This window comes from Semicossyphus pulcher, unplaced genomic scaffold (assembly GCF_022749685.1).
Source record: "Semicossyphus pulcher isolate SPU_LCO1_2020_fin unplaced genomic scaffold, fSemPul1.0.p SCAF_9, whole genome shotgun sequence".
NCBI lineage: Eukaryota > Metazoa > Chordata > Actinopteri > Labriformes > Labridae > Semicossyphus > Semicossyphus pulcher.
Genome location: NW_027211770.1, coordinates 10,465,905 through 10,486,993, shown reverse-complemented (window position 1 = coordinate 10,486,993; position 21,089 = coordinate 10,465,905). Strand labels below are relative to the sequence as shown.

The 21,089-nt window shown below is 38.8% G+C and overlaps 1 protein-coding gene across 1 annotated transcript in view; it reads right to left on the bottom strand.

Annotated features, from left to right (window-relative positions):
* ulk4 (unc-51 like kinase 4) overlaps positions 1-14,405 on the bottom strand; it is an 84,279-nt gene extending 69,874 nt beyond the window's left edge. The window contains exons 1-16 of the mRNA XM_069656585.1: positions 14,268-14,405; positions 13,858-13,957; positions 13,283-13,422; positions 13,032-13,194; positions 12,514-12,615; positions 11,488-11,571; positions 11,199-11,274; positions 10,679-10,831; positions 9,972-10,309; positions 8,897-8,966; positions 8,418-8,484; positions 8,055-8,147; positions 7,721-7,781; positions 7,367-7,587; positions 6,050-6,096; positions 5,845-5,923 (exon numbers count right to left, since the gene is read on the bottom strand). Of these exons, the coding sequence (XP_069512686.1) occupies positions 5,845-5,923; positions 6,050-6,096; positions 7,367-7,587; positions 7,721-7,781; positions 8,055-8,147; positions 8,418-8,484; positions 8,897-8,966; positions 9,972-10,309; positions 10,679-10,831; positions 11,199-11,274; positions 11,488-11,571; positions 12,514-12,615; positions 13,032-13,194; positions 13,283-13,422; positions 13,858-13,957; positions 14,268-14,405 (1,932 nt within the window). The remainder of the gene's footprint in view (positions 1-5,844; positions 5,924-6,049; positions 6,097-7,366; positions 7,588-7,720; positions 7,782-8,054; positions 8,148-8,417; positions 8,485-8,896; positions 8,967-9,971; positions 10,310-10,678; positions 10,832-11,198; positions 11,275-11,487; positions 11,572-12,513; positions 12,616-13,031; positions 13,195-13,282; positions 13,423-13,857; positions 13,958-14,267) is intronic.
* Between the last annotated feature and the right edge of the window lie 6,684 nt (positions 14,406-21,089).

Genomic DNA, 21,089 nt, shown 5'->3' with positions numbered 1-21,089 from the left:
GAACGAAACAAAAGAGAAAGAGATGGGCTGGGCAGCTGCAAAAAGCAACACCATAATACCAGGTGATGGACACACAGATTTATACTTAAAACACACACACACACACACACACACACACGTGTATTGTAGGCAACAAGAATATGCAAACGCATAGGTACACAAACTCATGCAATCAGTACCCGAAGTGCACACCAAACTCACATCCACAAACACACAGTTAAGTATATGCAGAGACAGGCTTCCTGGCTGACTGCTTCCTGGCATTAGCATTACTGCCAGCTTCCCCCCTCTGTGATCTGATGCAAGTTCTGCCTCACTCCTCTATCTCTATCTCTTCACTTTTTCTTTTTCCATCTCTCTCTGTTCTCTATAGCTCTTCTGTTCTTTCTCTCTTCTTTTCTTTTTTCTTTCTGCTCTACTTTGAATTGCCCTCTATGTATGTATCACATAAATCTGTCAGCCTCTCTCTCTCTGTCTCTCACCTCCTGTCTCTCTTTCTTGTTTTAGGGTGAGAAGTGGTAACAGTCTGTTATCTTCCCCTTTCCCAGAAGATATATTCCTTCCTTTTTTTGCCTAAGAACCGAGGTGTACCCTCATGCTAAGCCATAGAAGAGCATGGTGAGGTACCTGTTTTCTTTCTGGAGTCCTGAGTAGGTCTGAACATTATTGCCAGTACACTTTTAGACTCACCAGAAGCTGTTACGCTTAGCCGACCTTATGTAAACTTGTGTTGTCATAAAGTACAAAGTCATACACATGTGCTGTGAATGTGCTCTTGGTTTTCTTCCACCATCACATTTTTAATCTGCATTCTTCTCTCTCACTCCCCTTTGGAGCTGGTCATGCAGCTGCTCTCAGGCAGAGGCTGCTGAAAGGCAGCACTGTGCAATGAGCCAATGTCAAAAAGCTCACGTACAACAACCCCCCAGTCCCCCCAGCTCACACAAACACACGCACACACACACAAATTATCATTATCTCAGCATCAACATTCTCTCAGATCAAATAATGCAAATGAAGAGTAAACATAAATATATGCACTTAATTAACATCCATACACAACGCACACATGGTGGCACAGGGAATAAAAAGTCATCCCAACACAGCACACAGAGGTTTTGCACACACACGCACAACAATACGACACATACAAATGGTGCTCATGAGCAGTTACTGTATGACAACCCTTGGGAGAGCCCGATGTGTAATGAAAGAATACAGAGAGCAGGTTGGGGGATTATATGCCCATAAAGACAATCATGCATGACTTTAAGCTAATATAAGACTTCTCTTTGTAAAGGTGAGAGAAGAGAGTTGCGTATAAAGCAGTACTGTAGCATTGCAGTCAGGGGAAACACTCTTATCTTCCTACACCCAGAGCTCCTTGCTAAGATGTGTCAAGAATGAATTGGAAAATATTTGTAAAGCTTCATAGATGTGACATATTGTGTGTTAAATGGTAAAAGATGACAGCAAATGCACTGCTCAAATATACAAAGCAAAAATCTATATCATGTTTTTAAAGTTTTGTTACTGAATTGAACACTTATTTAAGAGATGTTGGACAGAAGTAGAGCAGGATCTAAGAATTTCTTCACCAGCTAAATACTGCAATATTTTCTGTATGACCAGAAGAGTATGAATACATACTGTATTGCAGTGTTTTTTTTAATCAAAATTCATTAGTTGTCAGATATTTCCCCAGCACAACAGTTTTAACGCTTGTCTTTTCCTTGCAAGAGGTACTCACAAATACTCAGAGTAGTGTTTTCCTCTCCTGGAGCTAATGCCCTCTGAATGTGTGTTCCTAAAGATCGCTGTGAGCCTTCAGAAAGCGTTAAGACTCCATATCCCCATGAAACACCCTGCATAGAGGAAGCTTTACCGGATAAACCGCTGTTAAAGCCACACAAAACTTTATACGGGATGATAAGTGAAGGGGAAAATGATATTGAGTTGGTTTTGAAAGCACAGCTTCCCTACGTCTCAGAAGGAAAGCAGAAAGCATGAATTAGTAACATTAAAGCATAACATTTTATTCACTCTTCTATTCGAGAGAAGAGAAAGAGTGAGTTAGAGACAAAGACAGACTGAGGAAAGAGTAAGTGACAATGACAGGGACAGACAGGAGTGTATTTGTGTGTGTGATTTTTTTTTTTTTTGGAAGGGGGGGTGTTGGGATCGAAGCATATAGCAGTAACCATAGTAACTAAGCCCAGCCCTGACACTCCAATCAGCAGGACTGCAGCAGGAGAACCCCTGCTGAGAAAAAACACACACCAGTATTTCTGTTTTATTGGTCATCTGCATGGACACGCACACACATTCACACACACTCAAACAGGGAAATAGAACAGCACAGACACACAGAAAACTACATAGAGAGGACCCCTGCTGAGTAAACGCACAACATGTCTGAAAAAGCCCGTGCACACTCACAAACACAGAGAGGGAGAACCCCTGCTGAGTCTATAGATGGACACACACACCGTCATAGACTTACAGACACACAGAGACACACCGGCACAAACCAACAGCTTTGTCCTTTACTGAACAATTTGTCATCCTACGGTAGCTGCAGGGACGTAGCGGAAAAAATGTTCCGCCATTTGTCTTTAACAACAAGCGCCCTGAAAAACCACTGCTACGCCACAGTCGGCCATTTTGTAAATCGCCGTGACGACTCAGGAGCTGTAAGGTGTCAGAACAAGTGTCGGAAGAGAAGGAAAAGACAAACCAGGAAAGGGAGCGGATGTGGGATCAGAACTCCTGCGGCGAGAATGGATTTCATTGAGAATAAAAAGATGTGAATGAGACAGACAGAGAGACAAAGAAGAGCAGAGAGAAGGTAGAGGAAGAGAGAGGACAGGGAAATGTGTTTGGTTCTGTTCAGGGTGAAAAGAGCACATAAGTGAGAGAAGCTCCAGATCTTAGCTCCATACAAAACTGCCTTTATATTGAATTAGTTCAGCACCACTCTGTTAAAGAGAGAGTGTGTTGAGGGGGGGCAGTCAAGTATCTGTACTGCTTGTGTGAGTCTCTGTCCAGGAATATATGTGTGTAAATAAGTCTGTCCTATTACTTTACAGTTCATTAAAATATATAGTCTCGAAGATCTCAGTTTCGTTCTCTTTGGCTGCACCATATGCAGATAAAAGCCAAGATAACCAGACGTCCACGGTTGGCTCCAGTTGTTACTCTTGATTTTCCTCGCTGAGGGTCTCTGTCCTGTTTGCCTTCATCTGAGCGTCGAGTTTGTTTCTTTTTCTTTGGATTTTCACTTATTTTTGAAGTTGTATCTGTAGTCATCGGTCGTTTCTTTGTTTGTTCAGCCATAGTAGATTACTGTTTGCTCACAACTCCTGCAGAGACCTGAAAAGCAGCTGCTTAGCTCCACCTACCCTCTTTGGCAGACCAACCACTGCTGGGTGATGGAAAACTTACTGGGCGCCACTTGTGATTTTTTCCACGAATGTTGCCACAGACACCCAGTCCATTATAATACTATATACTGCAAATGCAAAGGCTTTCATCAGTGGGTTTCAGTTTGTTAGGTACATCTACCTTAAATGAATGCAGTCTGATAACAGTCCTGCAATAAATGCTACATTAGGTTAAGGTTATAAAATTAAGTGTTTGTGAAATTGATTCTATGTATGTAATGACAGCAGTTTGTGGTACAGTTGAAGTGAATCGTGTAGAACTGACAGTCTGACATTCTATTATTTGGTCCACCCCATGTATATCAGTGAGGATAGCCTAAACAAACAACAAACCAAAGGCTCAACCTAACCCTAACCCTCCAGAGCAGTTAAAAAAAACACTGAACATTAAACCAAAATGAAAATTATATATTAAATTAAAATATTGCAAGTAGATAAAATGATTCAGCGTACTCTTCAGTGATGTTTTAAATATATCCATGATTTGAATCAATACATTTAATTAATATTTACTGCACACACAGCAGTTATTCAGTCTGTCCGGCAAGTGTCCCTCCTCTGTTCCCCTACCTGAAGTTTTTTCCATTTTTTTTTCCATTAAGTACTTATTTTGGGGGAGTTCATTAGATAGATATTAGTTCATCGGATAGATCTAATATATGTACAGTCAGAGGGAGAGAATATTTTTTTGTATCCTGTTTACATTTTGCCATGAATTACAAATGTTGGTCACTTTATTTCATCACAAGGAGTTCCCTTTCTCTGAGGAATTAAGTGCAAGAATAGAAAAGTCACAGACATTTAGTTTTGCGTGAAAACGCTTAGGGCGAGGGAAAAAATGTTTAAATAAGTGAAAATCACTACAGGTCTGGCCATGTTGGGAGCTGCTATGTGAGCGGATAGTTTGTGGGTGAAGTAGAGCTAGCATGCGGGGTGGCTCCACAAAGTTTTGCTGAGTGGTAAACGTATACTTCAGCAGTTTTACAACAAACTGATATTTTCTCCCTTGCCTCTATAACTATACAATGTTACAACTGACTGCAAACAGAAAGCTGTTAAAACTCATTTTACAAAACTTTAAATAAAAACATACATTTAGCAGTGCTATACTTTATAAGCAAGAAACGACCTGGTATACGGCTGCAAGATCATTGTGTATGTTTAGATGGGGGCCTGTGTTTTGATGGGTTGGGTCAGAGAGAGAGGGGGGATGATCTTTTCACTATCTCTAGTGAAAGAGTTGTTTTGTATGTTTTTAATGCCACCTACTGGTAAATACTATTACAATCAAGTTGGAATGGAGAGAAGAGGTATTCCAATCAATATCTCATTTTAAGGAAAAAGACATTATCCAGAGTGCCTAGAAGCTGTTGCCTAGTTTTCATTACTGGTGAATGGTGATATTCCCCCAAACATCAGGGATAACAACCACAACCACATAACACAACTCTTAGATTAAAAAGAATTGCAAAGATGTGTACTTTAACATTAAGCAGGGTTTACAGTAAATAAAGGGATAACTATATACACTGTATGTAGTATTTAACACATTGTTATTACGTTTATTGTCTGTTTTTATGCATTAATGTACTTTTATCATGGCTGTAAGCATATTTTAGGTTCCTGCTTGTATGTACTGCCACCTTGTGGTACAAACTGGTACTGATGGTTTAAGGTCCTTAAAGGAGCAATTCTCCCCTGGAAAAAGCCAACGTCAGCCAAAGCCGGTGTTCTCTGTAATCGATAGAAGCAATAATATTTGAAATTGGCGCCATAGCTGTGGAGAAAGTTGTACAATCAGCTTGTGGTTTTGCCCATTGTACATTCCTACAATGCCCAGCATGCATTGCGCCCCTTCCTCTGAAAGGCCAAGCGAGAGACGCTGGAGTAAAATACTACAGTTTTCACTGCAGGCAATTGATCAGAGTGGTACAGAATCCGAAATATGATGAGAATATACCGATGGATCGTCTAAAAAATATAGGGTCTGCATTTCAAACCTGACGATTTTGAACAAGACATAACTCAGTTATGAATGTGGAATTTCTAGGAGGGAAAATAGGAGAGCAGGCAGCGTTTTAAGGCACCTCAACAAATGATAACATTTTATGGTATGTGGTTTTTTCATCTTAACACTGCAGACATCGGGGGAGGTGTCCTAGATTGAGGAAGTGTAGTTTAGCCAGCGAGATATGAACAGAACCATTTACATTTTTTTTAGTTAAAAATAAAAGCACATTTCTTTCCAGAATTATTAGTTCTATACTCAGAGATAAACTGTCCAGACTGAATTAAATTCAACATAAATGGGAGCTTGCAGTGAAAAAAAGATAGAGTTTGAAATAAAATAAACATAAAAGCGTGTGTGTGTGTGTGTGTGTGTGTGTGTGTGTGTCCACACCTCAGAGACAGGACTGTCCTCTCCGAGTTCGGTACAGTGCAGAGCGAGTAGACCCATCACTCTGAGAACTTTGCTCTTCCTGGAAAAGAGGTTGAAATTTTATTCAATACAAAAAAAAGAAAAGTGTTGTGTGTTTGTTCACACATCATAATCTCTAAAAAGGCACACAATCCTGCAAAATAATCTACAGATATAATGTACTTACACATCCCAGTTGGGGGCTTGTCGTAACTGCCTGGTCAACACTGGAAGCTTAGTGACAGATGGAGGAGTTTACAGAGACAAATACAGAGAGAAAAAAGATCAAGATATTAATCTTTAAGAAATTACCTTAAATGACAGAAAGACATGGATTTTTGTTTTATTATGACCTTGTATACAGCAAGCTTATGGACAAAACTATAACACCATATTATATTAGCACTAATGTGTCTTGAAAGCAGTTATTTTTAAGTGTCTTAAATTACAACTACATTGTCAATTTTGAAGAATTCATGTTGTCCAATATTTTCTGTTCAAAGTGAGAAGAAAGAGAGCAAGAGAAGTCCTTTTTTGGAGCAATGAATAATTCTGAGGGAATGTGACCTGGTCACTGCACTCATGACTCACACTTGACTAATAACTAGCTGGGAGCAACCGCACCAACCTAGAGCATGTTACAAACAACTGGCTGGCAAACTTCATATGGGAAGTGCAAGGACTAACATTTCAGAATATGATAACTGAACTTTTAAATTGAAAATCTAGGATATTTTACAACCTCAATGTACTCAGTTTAGAGCAAACTCCGCCACACTGTCTAGTAGTATTAAGGTCAAAGATATTATCTCAAACAGAGAAATTAAGTTAAAGGAACAATATGTAAATCTATCATGAAATGGCCATGATATGTCATCAGAGATTAAGGAAACATGCTAAATTGAAATACTGGCTTCTCTGACAACAATGCTGCAGCAAGTATATTCTCCTTCTGAAATTTCCATTCTGTCAGTTTGAGGTTCACTGTCCTCAACCTGGCAACCCGCGTGAGCTTCGTGTTGTACCAGAAGCGTAGCTCTGTTTGGGAATAGCTGAGTGCTTGAGTGCGGGTGGTGGTGCAAGTGAGTGAGAGAGACGTGAGGAAGAGGAAGTGAGTGTGTGTGCATTAGTTTTGAGAGTGAACAGGGATTGGAGCGGACCGTACAGTAAGGCTGTGTGTGAATAAAGCCACATATTCCTCAAGACTGAAGCCGCGCTCCCGTGTTTTGCTCCCTGCTCGCTGCTGTGTGTGTAAAGTGACGGGAGTTAGTCCCGAAACTAGCAGCAGCTTCGGCCCTGGGGCAGACTGATAAGTCTCCAATGTGCTTTCCGCCCTCGGTCGGAATACTGAACATGAGAATCTGGGGAGGAGGGGGCAGAAGGAGACAACGCTCTCCAGTATTTTGAATTTGAACTGCAGTACCCTTTTTAGACGCTAGCTGTCAATGTTGCATATCGTTCCTTTAACTAAACAGGAATCTTACATGAATAGACACTCTCCTACCAGTGTTGAGTTAATCAGCCTGTTAGAAACAACTTTATGTCCAACCACACAGCAGAGGTAGCACAGCAGGTTGAGTCTGGAGCGAATGGCTGTGGAGGGAGGAGGAGGAGCATTGGAGTAGGAGGGGAGAGGAGCAGAGACATTCTGATCTTCAAGGGATGAACAGAGCTGTAAGAGGAAGACAGCCCACTCTTCATCACTCAGGGACTGCAACTTCTCAACTAGAGGAGAGGACAAAAAGTCAGCCATAAAACAGACTGGGGTCAATTACCATGAACTCCAAAGAACCTATTTACTTTAAGATAAAATACTAAATCTCATATGCTACTGACTCCAGAAAACACAGTAACACACCTGAATATGCTGGTACACAAAGGGTTTTGGGGTCAAATCGCACAGAAGGACACTTATGTATCTGGTAAACGAAAAGAGAACATCACACAATGAGCCACTGAATGACCCCATTGATCTTCATGTCACAGTTCCTATGAAGCTAGTAGGTAGTTATCATGTTTGCTTGACTTCACCACGCAATCATTTTCATAACAATAGAAAAACATATAGTGCAGGGAAGTCTTCCCACAATGAAACTTATTTCTGAACATTTGTAAATGTCAAATAGATGGATTTTAGTGTCTAAAAACATCCTGAAATCTAATTTAGCCTCAGTAATTTTACATGTCTGTACCTTAGGATTGTCCATGATTGGAGTGACAGTCAGATCAGAGTCAGTATGGAGAAGAGATTTCACCCGGGATGTGATGTCGGTCCCAATACTGGCCTAAGAGATAAGAGAAGAAGAGTGAATCCCTGCAGGAGAGGAGTGAAGTATTTACCAGGCACTCCAGCAGGTGGAAGCAGAGGATAACATGCCCTTAATGTTAGATCTGTAAGTGAACATATCTAAGTCTTAAGTAGGACAAAACTTAACAGTAGCGTCATCGGGTTTTGGCACAATTTACCAATAACTCATATATCATATTAGCACAAATCACTCCCCCCTGCTGTGTACATGTTGTTACAGATTTAAGAGTATAGTAGTGGCAGTAACCTGAGGTGCAGGGGTTTGGTTCAGAGAGTCTGAGATACTGCAGCTTCTCCTCGAGTTGGCACAGGAGCTAAAAAACAAAACGCGAGACAACATTGAAATATACTGTTAGCTGCTTAAAATCAGCAGGTGGATATATGTACATGAAACTGATGCTCTGTAGCATATTTGCTAGAGCGCAATATGGGTTGAGGCTAGGTGTGTAAGTACCACTGCGGCCACTTATTCTCAAAAACATTTAATGTAATACTTTCACTCACTCAGTATTATACTGTACTATAATAACTTATTTGGAGGTGTGTGCGTCCATGAAAACAGTTTGGATGGAGTAGATTTTTTTAAATATAAAATTATTTCTTTAAAGAAAAGAAATTAACAAGGCCATTAATTAGCTTATTGAGAGTAACAGGTAGACAATGCTGTGACCCTGGTAAAAGCCTTGCAAATAGGTGGGCAGGCAGCAGACAGGCTGATCTGAATACCTGAGCAGAAAAATGGCCTCAGTGTTGTCCTCATCCACTCCATTCTTAGGCCTGAGCTCCGATACGTTATCTGGAGAAGGAAGCACACAAAATACTTCATCAGATTTTGGAGTATGGATCATGATAATTGCTGACAGGTGACAACTTAAAGAAAAAAACAACATAAAATGACTTAGTAGGTTGATTGGCATTCACATGTCACCTGACTATTTTCACTGTGCCATGGTATTGATTCTAAAAGTTTGAGGGGCTCTACTGGATGAAAACCATTATTTCAAAAGGTATTCCCCATTTGGTTTGTTGATCATGGTGGCTGGAGAGTGTTGCCGAACACGTCAGTCCAAAATTCGCCATATATGTTCAACTGGATTGAGAACTGATGATTGCAGAGGCAACAGTGTAAAATTCACATAATTCTCAAGGTCATCAAACCCTTAAATAACCCTTAGTGTCCTATGGAGGAGGTCTTCCTGGAGAGAGAATGTTTCAACTTTGAACAACCTTGCATGTATTTGCAGAGACCGTTCCCTCTTAGGGGACAAGTAGACCCAAGCCATGGCAGTAAAATGTGACACATTATACCAGAGCCACAAGATCCCCTCACTGTTTGAGTCAAGCATTCAGGTTTTTCCTTACATTTTTCCAACAACCGTGCATCTCATACACATGCCTAGAAAAGGCCACAGATGTGTGAGTTGGAGCATGCATTTTTAGCAGATTTGAGAACAGCACACTAGCAAGAGTAGCATATAGTTAATTCATCTACATGTTTGAATATAAGGGAAAAACAATAGGACATAACAAATGTGGCTAATCTAGAAAACAGTATAAATGCAGCCCAGTTCATACTGTTGTTTCAGTGAAAAAAAACAGCCTTGCCTTTGGGTATGATGATGGTGTTTGCTTCCCGTAAATACAGTTAAAACAATGTATATGTCAAATCAACACTCTGTCTCACACATACAAGGTGCACATATACAGAGGACATTTAAAAATATTAAAACTGCAAGTATAAAGCAATATTATGTTAAAAATGCATTGCCAAATACCAAACAGACATCAGGTGATGTGTTACCTAGTGTGAATGACTTGTTGGGTTGCAGTGTGTGGCACATCTGCTGGGCTGTAGTTAGCTTGGGGTCATCTTCTATCTTTGCCTCCCCCTCTTCTTCTTTCTCTTTTCCCACCTCCCTATCCAAGCTCTGACTGTTCCTTAAGGCTTCACTGGTTGTGTGTGTGACAGACTGTTTGCAATCAGTCTTGCTGTCAGATGGTCTGTGCGCTGTTGCAGTTGTTGTCTGTGATGAGATAAGTTTCTTAGAAACCCTATGGGCTGGCTGTGGGATAGCAGAGTGGCTGTTAGGACGCTTGTCTGCCTTGCCTGGAGGGGGAAGGTCAGGGACTCCTGTGTGCCTGTGAAGTATTAAAAAAACAGAGTACACAGTATCACAAGCTATTCCACTGAGGGAAAACAAAAAGAAAAGCATCATCTGAAATATTTTGTTTAAACTTTATGGTAATTCTTCAGGCTGTTTGATGTGCTGTTGAAATATATTGCATAATATTAGACGGTGTTTCAAAATTATAGGCTTATCCCAGTTGATTATAAGAGGCTAGACTGGGATTGTACAACACTTATAACACTGTATACATCTATGATTATTTTGTGTATTGCCACTCTTTCAAAAAGAATAATTATATGAAGTAAAAGTGCTGCAACAAAACATCTTTATAATGCCGTAGGAGCTGTAAAATAACATAAATGATAATTTATGAACACACCTCCAGCTAGCTGAAGCTACAAGCTCACAGTCATTGTTTTCCTCCTGTTCCCCTTCTACATTCCCTTCTTCTCCGTCATCCTCTTCAACATCCTCTTCCTCCTGAAGTACCTCTGTCCAGAAAGGGTGGCCTAACAACTCTGGCCAGTCCATCCTAAACAACAAAAAAAAAAAAAAAAAAAAAAAATTAAACATTGGGACAGAGCAACATGACACTATGGTCCACATGTATAAAAGCAAGCAGTCTGAATCTATTCTACTTAAGGTTTAGAAGATTTTACTGTCTGAAAAAGTCCCCGGCTTAAATAATTTATTTTAATGTGCAGATAATAGTTAACTCCCACTAAGTTAAGATAAAGACATCAGACCAAATTAGAAATGTTTTTAATTCTGTTTGGAGTTCATGAATTAACAACCTGGACCGTGCAACCTGGAAATAAAATCACTAAATGTTGTGTTATGATGATGAAAAGAGACTATATTATATTCTGCATGTGTGTGTCTGGGTCTATAAACCTGACCTCTTTTCTGGGTTTTTGCTGAGCAAGCCTTTCAGAAGATTCTGGAAATCCTCGCTGGGAGGACTTGATGAAAACACTGCAACACAGAACACAGAAGATATCCTGAATTTAACAAACTAAATACAAGTTCTCAAAAACAGCAACATGCAAGGCAGCTGTCCAGAACAAGGATTTTACAACTTCAAAGATTTATTTTGATAAACATCATGTACTTACGTCAAACACCGCAGTTGTGTGTCTTTGTGAAAGCGTGTGTGTAGGTATATATGTGACTGAATGTGTGTATTACCTGTCTGTCTAGGAGGTGGTGGTTCCTGATGTATAATCATGTCTGTCAGTTCAGTGTAGCTTTCAGAATAGAATGGAGGTTTACCTGAGAAGCAAAAACAGGTTTAGGTTTGCAAAATTCAAAGTGCATTATAGAAAGGTATGAAAATGCAGTATTTGTCATTTTCTTGATGGCAACAGGACTACTTTTCCATCTACATTTTGTATCTCAGTTGATCTATTGAGTCGTTCTGATGTTTCAGAGTTCTTACAGTATGTTAAAGTCAGTGTCAGTATTCTATCGCCTAACTGCTGTACTGTTTCACCTTTCTTTATCTTAGTTATGGTACACTAACTCTGTCTCTTGATAATTGAGACTTTTTCTTCAATCCAGTTCATCATCAGTACTCTTAACTTAGATGTCAATTACAGGTACCCAATAGAGCGCTACAATGAGAATAATAGCGAAATAACTTAAAATGTTAAATGTATAACTAAAAATGCTTTTAATCCATTCATCTGTTCCTATTCTTATCATCATTTACTACTTTTATTTTACTTTAATTATTTTATTTTATTTAACTTATTTATCTTTTATTCATTTTATCGTCTTTTTATAACCTTTTATGGTATTTTATTGCTTTTATTTATTTATTTATCTCTTTATTTGTATTGCTTCTTGCTCTAACTGCCTTTGTTTCTGTTTTGTCACTTTTATTCCTTTTACTTGCATTTATTCTTGTTGACCTGTTGTGTTTGCATTGAGTTCTTCTCTTTTGGTTGAATTTTCTAGACTACTCTCTTTTTGGCCTCATTGTTGAAAGTTCTGTAATCTGTTTTGTACTCTGTAATCTTCCTGAGTTCCTGATTTTGTTGTCTGTCAAAGCACGTTGTAAACATCTGATTTTAAAGGTGCTATATAAATTAAATAGTTATTATTAAATTGATTCATATTTGTGTGTACTTAATCAAATTCAGTGTATGCAGGTATCAGTGTAGTGTAGGTGCATGTGTGTGTGTGTGTGTGTGTGTGAGTGTGTGTAGTTACCAGTGTACATGTAGTACAGTACGCAACCCAGAGCCCACAGATCAGAGCTCATATTGGTTTCTGATCCCTGCAAAACCTCTGGAGGGCTGTACGCTGGACAACCTGAAAATATAAATACACACACATACAGCAGTTAAGAAAGAAACAGTAAACAGTAAACAAAGCCAGGCATCCATGTTAAAAACAAAAAAATGTTTCTGTTACAGAGAGTGCATTCTTTTAGTGGACTCCATATTCTCCACATTGAGTAGGTATAAACCTTTGATCCATGCCAGCAAGTGTTCTCCCTTGTTTTCCCTCCTCTGCCTCCTGCCCTCATGAATTCATCAACCTAAAAATTGTTTTTGTTGTAAACTAACATACGTCTCCTGTTGCACAACCCACCATACAGCATGGCAGCAGCAGCATACAAGCCTAAAGGCTGTGGCTCCATTCAACTGCCTTTATAACAGATTACATTCCAAATGGTACTCAAAGCTAATCTACTGGTTACCAACATATTAGAATCGTATCCTGACCTTGTAGTCTTTTCTGAATGTTGTCAAAGTCCTCCTTTCTATCTTGCTCTACTCCACACTCAGACGTAGAGAGCAAGGTTAAGAAATCCTCCAGTGTCTCCCCCTCTGCCTTGGACAGACAGAAGTTACCCAACTTCAGAATGCCACTACCATCCAGTAAGATCTATGGGCAAGAAAATAGAGTTACAGTATTCATATGATCATTTCTTTGTTACACTAGCAGTGTTGTAAAAAAGGATTCAGATACAAACCTTAGCAGGATTCAAGTCAGAGAAAATAATTCCTAACTCATGGATATATTTCAGGCCTTTAACCAGGTCCCATCCAAACCTCCTAACCACATCTTCAGACAGACATCCATCATGACCAATTACAGACTTGAGGGAACCACCTGATAGATGAATGGGACAAAGAGATAAAGACAAAGATCATCGTTTGAGAGAAAAATAAAGATACAACCGAGCAAGCATGAGGATTAAAAAAAATTAAAGCCTGCCACCTGTTGCAATGTTTTAAAAACCAACCAACAAACTTACTCTGTGTTACAAACTGGCTCAGAGAATATGATTTGAGGGGTGTTTAAGGGTGCTAACCAAAATTCAGTCATGCAGAGTGGATGTGAGATGAAAGTGAAGTGAATATAGTATATGTCACTGATCCAATAGACGAGAATATAAAGATATTTAATGTTTGTGAAATCTCAGTGGTAAATATCTAATATATGCATTTCTTACTCCTCATCATTTGATGGCTGACAACCATCAGTAAATTATTAATAATAACGTTTCATGACTGCTTATCAGGAGTTTCAGAGATAATAACTGACCTGTACACAGCTCCACTACCAACCAGAGGTGGTTACTTGTCTCATACCACTCATAGAAGGACACTATATTTGGATGATCAAGCTCAAGACTGAGGCGTACCTTTAAGGGGACATAAACAAGACATAATTTAATGTGTACAGCTCAAAGGCTCAAAATGTACCATATCAAACGTAAAAACATTGAGTATCCTTATGATCTTGGTAGTGTTTAATATAACTTTGCAATGCAAACAGTTCTTGTTTTTTCCTAATGACAGCATAGTAGGTAAATTAGGTCAATACAAGTCTTATCGAACTTTATTATTTGGCTGGTAATCTCAGGCCTCTACAGGCAATAATAAAATAATAAAATAATAATAAAAATGTAACACGAGTCGTAATATTTTCTACAACTAGGAGCCTTATCCTACATGGTTCGTGATCTCTGGTCTCTTGGCTTTGTCGGTGCAGATGATGGCAACATAGTTCAGATTGCCCTTTCTTCTTCCTTTATAGACAACAGAGCTGACGCCTGCCCCAAGTTCCTCATACAGGATGAAGTTTTCCATCTGCTGTGGAGAGGAGACAAAAGACCATATTATAATCATAAGACATTTTTATAAGATGAGCTAAAAAGTAAAAGTGGAGAAGAACTATCATCAATGTTGGAATGAATCAGAAAATAATATTATTTAGAAAACATTTTACCAACAAGCATACAGTATTTTATGCAAAGTACATGAACATCCCAACAAAAAAAACAGGTTAATTATAAACAAGGAGTATTAAGAAATTAACAAATGGAACTGACACAAGGTTATGCTTACAGTGAGGGCTATTATTGGCTGCACCTAATTAGGTGCTGGGGCATCTTAACAAAAGTCAGGCATCAGTGCAAACAATATAGCCTACTGAAGTAGTTTTTATTTTACTTTGGCCAACACCAGACTTTAAAAGTTATAACACAGGAACATCGACTGTTTAGAAGCGTGTCATACATTTATTTAATCAAGGCTCAGAAAAATAAATTACTTTAAAGCAGAGACTTACAGTTCTGTACAACTATGTGAAACGGACGCCTGTAAAATTTACCAGCTGATAACACTTAACGGCTAATTAGCTGCAGACCAACGGTCAATCTAACGGCTAGAGCAAAAACAGCCCAAAAAAAGAGAAAGGGATGTAACCGTTGTAACTCTCACCAAGCTACACGACTCAAAGAATAAGGTGATAGGCATATTAAAATGAGCATTGGAAATTAACCTCGGGAAATAAACAATTTAGAGTAAACTTTAACTGTCAATTAAGAAGCTACTGTTGGCTTGTAAGTATTTGATCTGACAACCGCTAACGTTATCGTCTTTTCAGAAGAACAGGCAGTTTGTTCGCTTGTAACTCCACAGAAGTTAAGTGCAACAGCTAAAAAGTAAAGTAATTGCATGACAACTAGATGCAACTATAACTACAGCCACAAAATAACTTAGTTTATAACATGTTTCTTATCCTTCATATCAATTTACCTTACAACTTTTCTTCAACGACCCGCTGTTTGTTGGCGGAAGCGAGGTGGGCCTCGACATTCCAACTGGAAGAGGGTAGTCTGATTTCTTCGGATGAAGTGAAAGCCATATTCTACTCACCAACGTTAAAAAAAATGTGCCTAAAGATGTGAATTTATATTCATAAGTATTTCCACGTAAGTGTGATTTAAGTTTGTTTATTTATTATTGTTTACGTTACATTACGTTATTAGTTTTAACCTGACCACCTCCAAATGGTATATTCCTGCGTTGCTAGGACACCTGACTGCATACAACAGAAGGCGCAGAGTAGAGCACATGGGATACAGCAATAATCACCATTAAAATGAAATATTTAAAAAGTATATCACACAAATGTAATTTCCCAATCTCACACAATTTACAAATTCTCCAACGAACAGCTTATTCTATCTGATTGTATGGTTTTATATATATTTTAGAAGTTCAAAAATGTTTGAAATCTTCTCATATTAAGAATTTGTTACTGTTTTTTCTACAGCCATATTTAAATTTCCTCTCTGGAAATCAAGTGTTTTAGTGCCCCGATGCCAATGCACGATATGTTGCCTTAGTGCTAGACTATTGCTTACTGTTTCGCCATAAAAGCCCCCCTTACTCTCTTTCTTAATTGAATTAAATATAATTTTAAGTGGCTTTATTGGCATGGCTGCATGTAATACAATGTTGAAAAAGCACGTTGGCATCTCTCTCTTTATGCCCTTACTATCAATCTCTCTCTCTCTCTCTCTCTCTCTCTCTCTCTATCTGGGCACACACCATTTGAGTGGACAATGACGTCATTCATTGAATAAAACCCACAGCAGGGCACAAAGGCATCCGTGACAATCGTGAATGGATTTTGATGCATGCTGCAACTGTAGAAAATGTCGTAGTCATGTGTGGTTTCAGCGACCTTAAAGTGGTGATGTCAGAATTTTTAAGCTATTATGAGCTACAGCCACTGTGAGGCACCGTGGAGGATCCATCGTCTTTTCCTGATCCTGTATTTTTTTTTTAATGATTTTGTTATTGTTAATGTGAAAGTATATTTTCATCTTGAGCACTTAGTGAAGCGCCAATAATAATAAATAGCTTATAAAAATAAGTTTTGTCAAATTATAGACTACAAATGTCATACAATAAAGTAGGTAGCCTAACTCTTAAGGAAATAACATGAAACGTGAACTAAGTTTAAGAATAGCTTCATGTTCAGTATATAGATTAAGATTGGACAATGGAGGACAGTTTGGTAATTCTTTTAGAGCACTGAACTTAAAATCATAAATTTCCGAACTCCTAAGGTTACCTAAAGATGTAAAGAGTGCCGTTTCCGTGAGAATATTATGTTCTTCAAAATAAAAGCAAGAAAAAAATTCAATTAAAAAAAAAAAATGCCATCCTGAATGCTTTTTACTATATTGCAAAAGATAGAAAGAAGCCGTAATGCAATTAACACCTATTTCAAAGGTAGGCTGTTTTAATGACTATTGATGATTTGCTGTCTCATGGATTAGACCATATAAAAAGGATAAGAAGTCTTTGGTGTTGTCCTATTACACACTATTATTACGCAAATTTATCAAGAATGCAGCTTTCTTTATTAAGTATAATTACAAAAAGAAAATGATAGCAGTCCTCCCCTCAACTTCAGGCAGCTACAACAACATTCACAGCTACTACTCTTAAACACTGAGACAGCTGTAATAAAGTGTCTTCTTTTCTCCTCAACATGTTAGTACAGTGACAACTAACACAAACTAATATACGGATGTCATCATGTAACTGGAAATATTTATCAAATCCATCCATCCATTATCTATACCGCTTATCCTGTTCAGGGTTGTGGGGGGCTGGAGCCTATCCCAGCTGTTATTGGGCGAAAGGCGGGGTACAACCTGGACTGGTCACCAGTCAATCACAGGGCTGACACATAGAGACAGACAAACTTTCGCACTCACACCCACACCTATGGGCAGTTAAGGGTCACCAGTGGACCTAATGAGCATGTCTTTGGACTGTGGGAGGAAGCCGGAGACCCCAGAGAGAACCTGCGCATGCACGGAGAGAACATGCAAACTCCACACTGAAAGGCCAACTTTGTCCAAACCGGGGTTTGAACCAGTGACCTTCTAGCTGTGAGGCAACAGCACTATATATATTAAAATTAATGGGAAAATAATATAATGAACTTAGTTTTGTATTTTTGGTTTGAAAAACTACTATGTAAGAAATCTAACTTTTATGATGTATGACTACCATTTCTGATATCCAAAAGTAATTTCTAACAGGCCTACTTATCAACAACTTCAATAAATGATGTGATGAAACACATATTAAAAAGCTTTCTTGTCACTATTAATTTATTATATTATAATTCAAAAAATTGAATTATTGTTTTTGTTTTAATTGCTTCTTTTTAGCTGACAGTCTCAGCATAACACTGTGGTTTGATTTATGGGAGAACAAGTTTGGCCATATTTGTCTAAGTTTTCTCATTTTCTAATCTGTGCACTATCCTGGCAGACAGGAAGTTCATAAACTAACTTTCTACAATGAAGTTTCATATCGCAGACTTGAAAAGAAACCACAAAAAACAATAATGTACAATAATTGGAAAGAAATTTGAGCTGATGTTAATGCCATTTATTTTGAAATCACACACACACCGGATGTACCTCATCATCCTTTGTGGTTTGACTCCGCTCTGCTTAGCAGCTTTGTTTCCATCAAGCGGTTCATTCACCCAAGCTAAGGAAGCCAAAATAATCTGCTGAAGTTTTGTGACCAGGCACGAGGCCGACTGTGAATCACGTTTTCTGAAGACGTCCGTTCAGTTGGCTTTTTTTATCGCCTGATTGTGGCTTGATACTCTGACACCGGTGTTGTGCCGAAATCTGCTCCCCCTTCAGATAGTGTTTCCCACAGCGGTGTTCACCGCATGTTTAGGCGTAGCAGGGATAACTGTGGATAGTATAAAGTTTGGGTCAGGTTAAGCATCTCAGAAAACGACTGTTTGGGACGAGAATACGTTTAGCTTCCGATTTAATTTAAGGGGAAACAAACTTCTGAACAACACCGGTCATTATTTTGGCTCAACCACATTGTCAGTTGGTGAGCACAGTCGCCCTTAGTGAAGCTTTATAGTTTTTAACTTGTCGGCAAACAGAGGAAACTGGATTATTTCGCCTCTTCAGGGAGGTCTGTGCAATCTACTTAAACGGTAAGAAGTCTTAATTGAGTTTGTGAAAGTCTCAAGTCTAAAGTTTGATACTGAATTTAATGCTACGGGGACAGGTGCACAGTGCTTCGTAACGTTGATAGGAACGGTTCATACGATGTCACTTTTTACATGTAATGTCCCTCAACCAATCTCCATCAGAAAAACTCGTATCTTTTTTTTGTTGCATACACCAGCTGAGTACCTTGCTCAGCCGTGTGTCCTATGTGGTTTTGCATGAGAAGGCTATTGTCTGAAATCTGTTTCCTGCCCACACTTTCTTCTGACTCAGAGGTGAAAAGGTTCATTCTCGAGAGTTTGTCACAGCGGTTTGTGGGCACGTTTTAATAAGATTGATTTCAGATTTAGGTAGTCTTAATCCTATCACGGTAAATCTGCCACCACTCATTAAAAGTGACTGAAGTCCTCTCAGATAAGCAATCTGACTGATTACCACAGGCACCTCTCTCTGACTGGAAACAAACCTCGCCATTAACGTTGATTTACATGTTCATTATATTTCCTCTGGTCAGTCAGTGGGATATTACCTTGTCTATATGAATGAGATTAAGTCTTTTAAAGTTTCTATAAGACAATAGCTTATATAAGTGCTTATTTTACCCTAAAACTATAAGAAAATAGGCCTACAAGTCACATTTAATACATTGCAATCTAATCATAGCAAATGTCCTACTTTTATGATGCAATGTTTTATACACCTCCATGTACTGTACTTCTGTTAAAGGAATTCTGTTTTTGTTTTCATTCAATGCTCTGAGAATGTGAATTCTAGTCAGTTTACTTAATTAAAACTCATTTTATGGATTAAAGAGACTACAAAACCTCTATTTTATATTGAGGGGTCATTGATTTAATTTAACCTCAGCCACTCTGCTGAGGATGAAGGTTTCCCAGCCAGCCCTGAGAGGCTAAATAAGGTTCCACTTGGATTTGCCAACTAACAGCACATGATCTGTGACGGGCCTGTGGACCGTCTCACTGTTAGCACAGACACTTCTGAGAACCATCGCACGGCCAGAAGCTCGACCTGAACAGAGAGCTCATATGACAGCTAGAGCGACTGACAGATGGGCTGTGGGGGGTAGTTTGTTTTCATTTGACCCCTCTCACACACAAACAAACACACACACACTCTCATCCAGTCTCCAGCATATGGTAAATCAGTTCTCATACTTAGACATGTTGGATATCAGCATTTTGTAATCCTTGTGCCCTCCTTTCAATATGCCGAATGAGTCTCCTTCTCAAGGAATAAACAGTATGCCATCATTTATTCTGGTAACTTCCTTTTAAAGAGTGATGGCATTGAGTATGTTCATGTCTTTCAACACATAGACTTGCATGTAAACTGACAGGAAGTGATAAAGGTAGTAATGTCTTCAAAAGGACAGAAAAAGTTTTGTTGAATGTACAAATGAGGCCCTCATATTCACTTCAAAGCTCCTTTACAGCACATAATCACTGTTGAGTAACTTTATAGATTTATGGCTTGATAAGTGTGTTCAGTTCAAACTCTTTGAGGGATCATTACGCCTCTGTTACATCTGATCTTCTGTGTAAAGCGCACAGAGGCAGAATGGTGGGGAGACGTCTTTCTGCCATGCTGCACGTGCTGTGTTCACACCTCACGCACGTTTTGCACTCTTTCAATGCCGGAACGCTGTAAAAACACACACTGGGGCTGCTTTAGGGCCTGTGTGCCTATTTGCCTATAATTGCTATGTAAGGAAATTTAAAGATATAATCTCAAAGATTCAAATTTTAGTGCTCATGAGCGCCTGTCACTGGTGACAACCCATAATTTAGAAAGCACTCTTCCCAATTTAACTACGGCTCTCTCCCTTTGTCATGGTTCTAACTCTTGATTTTCCTCACCTTGTTTGTAAACTGTTTGCCTTCATCTGAGCGTCGAATTTCTTTTTTTTCTTTGGATTTTCACTTATTTTTTAAGTTTTATCTGCGAATGTCGCCCATTCTTGATTTTGTTTTTTTTTTGGTGTTCCAAAAGTTGAACTATTTTGCGTTTTTGCTCTTACGTTTTGAACTACTTAGGTTTTGTATAGAAGATAGGCGCTACCGGCGCAAAAAATGCTGTTGGTGGACACAGGCCCTTACACCGGTGTTGCCTGGTCCAATGTAAAATTGCAAAGGCAGCATCACAGTGGAGCTTAGTTTGGGCGCTGTGGCAGAACCGCAGTGTAAAAAGGGCTAATGATACCTCCATACTGATACTACCATTTCTTCCAGCACCAAAAAATACTGGCACTGTGCAGTCACTGTGGACAAGGTGACTTTTTTACAGTCCTCAAAATTGTGTTGCATAATTACTTAACAACAGAAGGAAACATCTTAAAAATCTTACATATATAGGCTATTAGTTAAAGGTTTTGCTAGGTGCCTTACCACAACTGCAGTTAATTTTCCTTTAATGTGTGTGTATTAGCAAGCAAAACATAGCATTTAATGTGGTACAA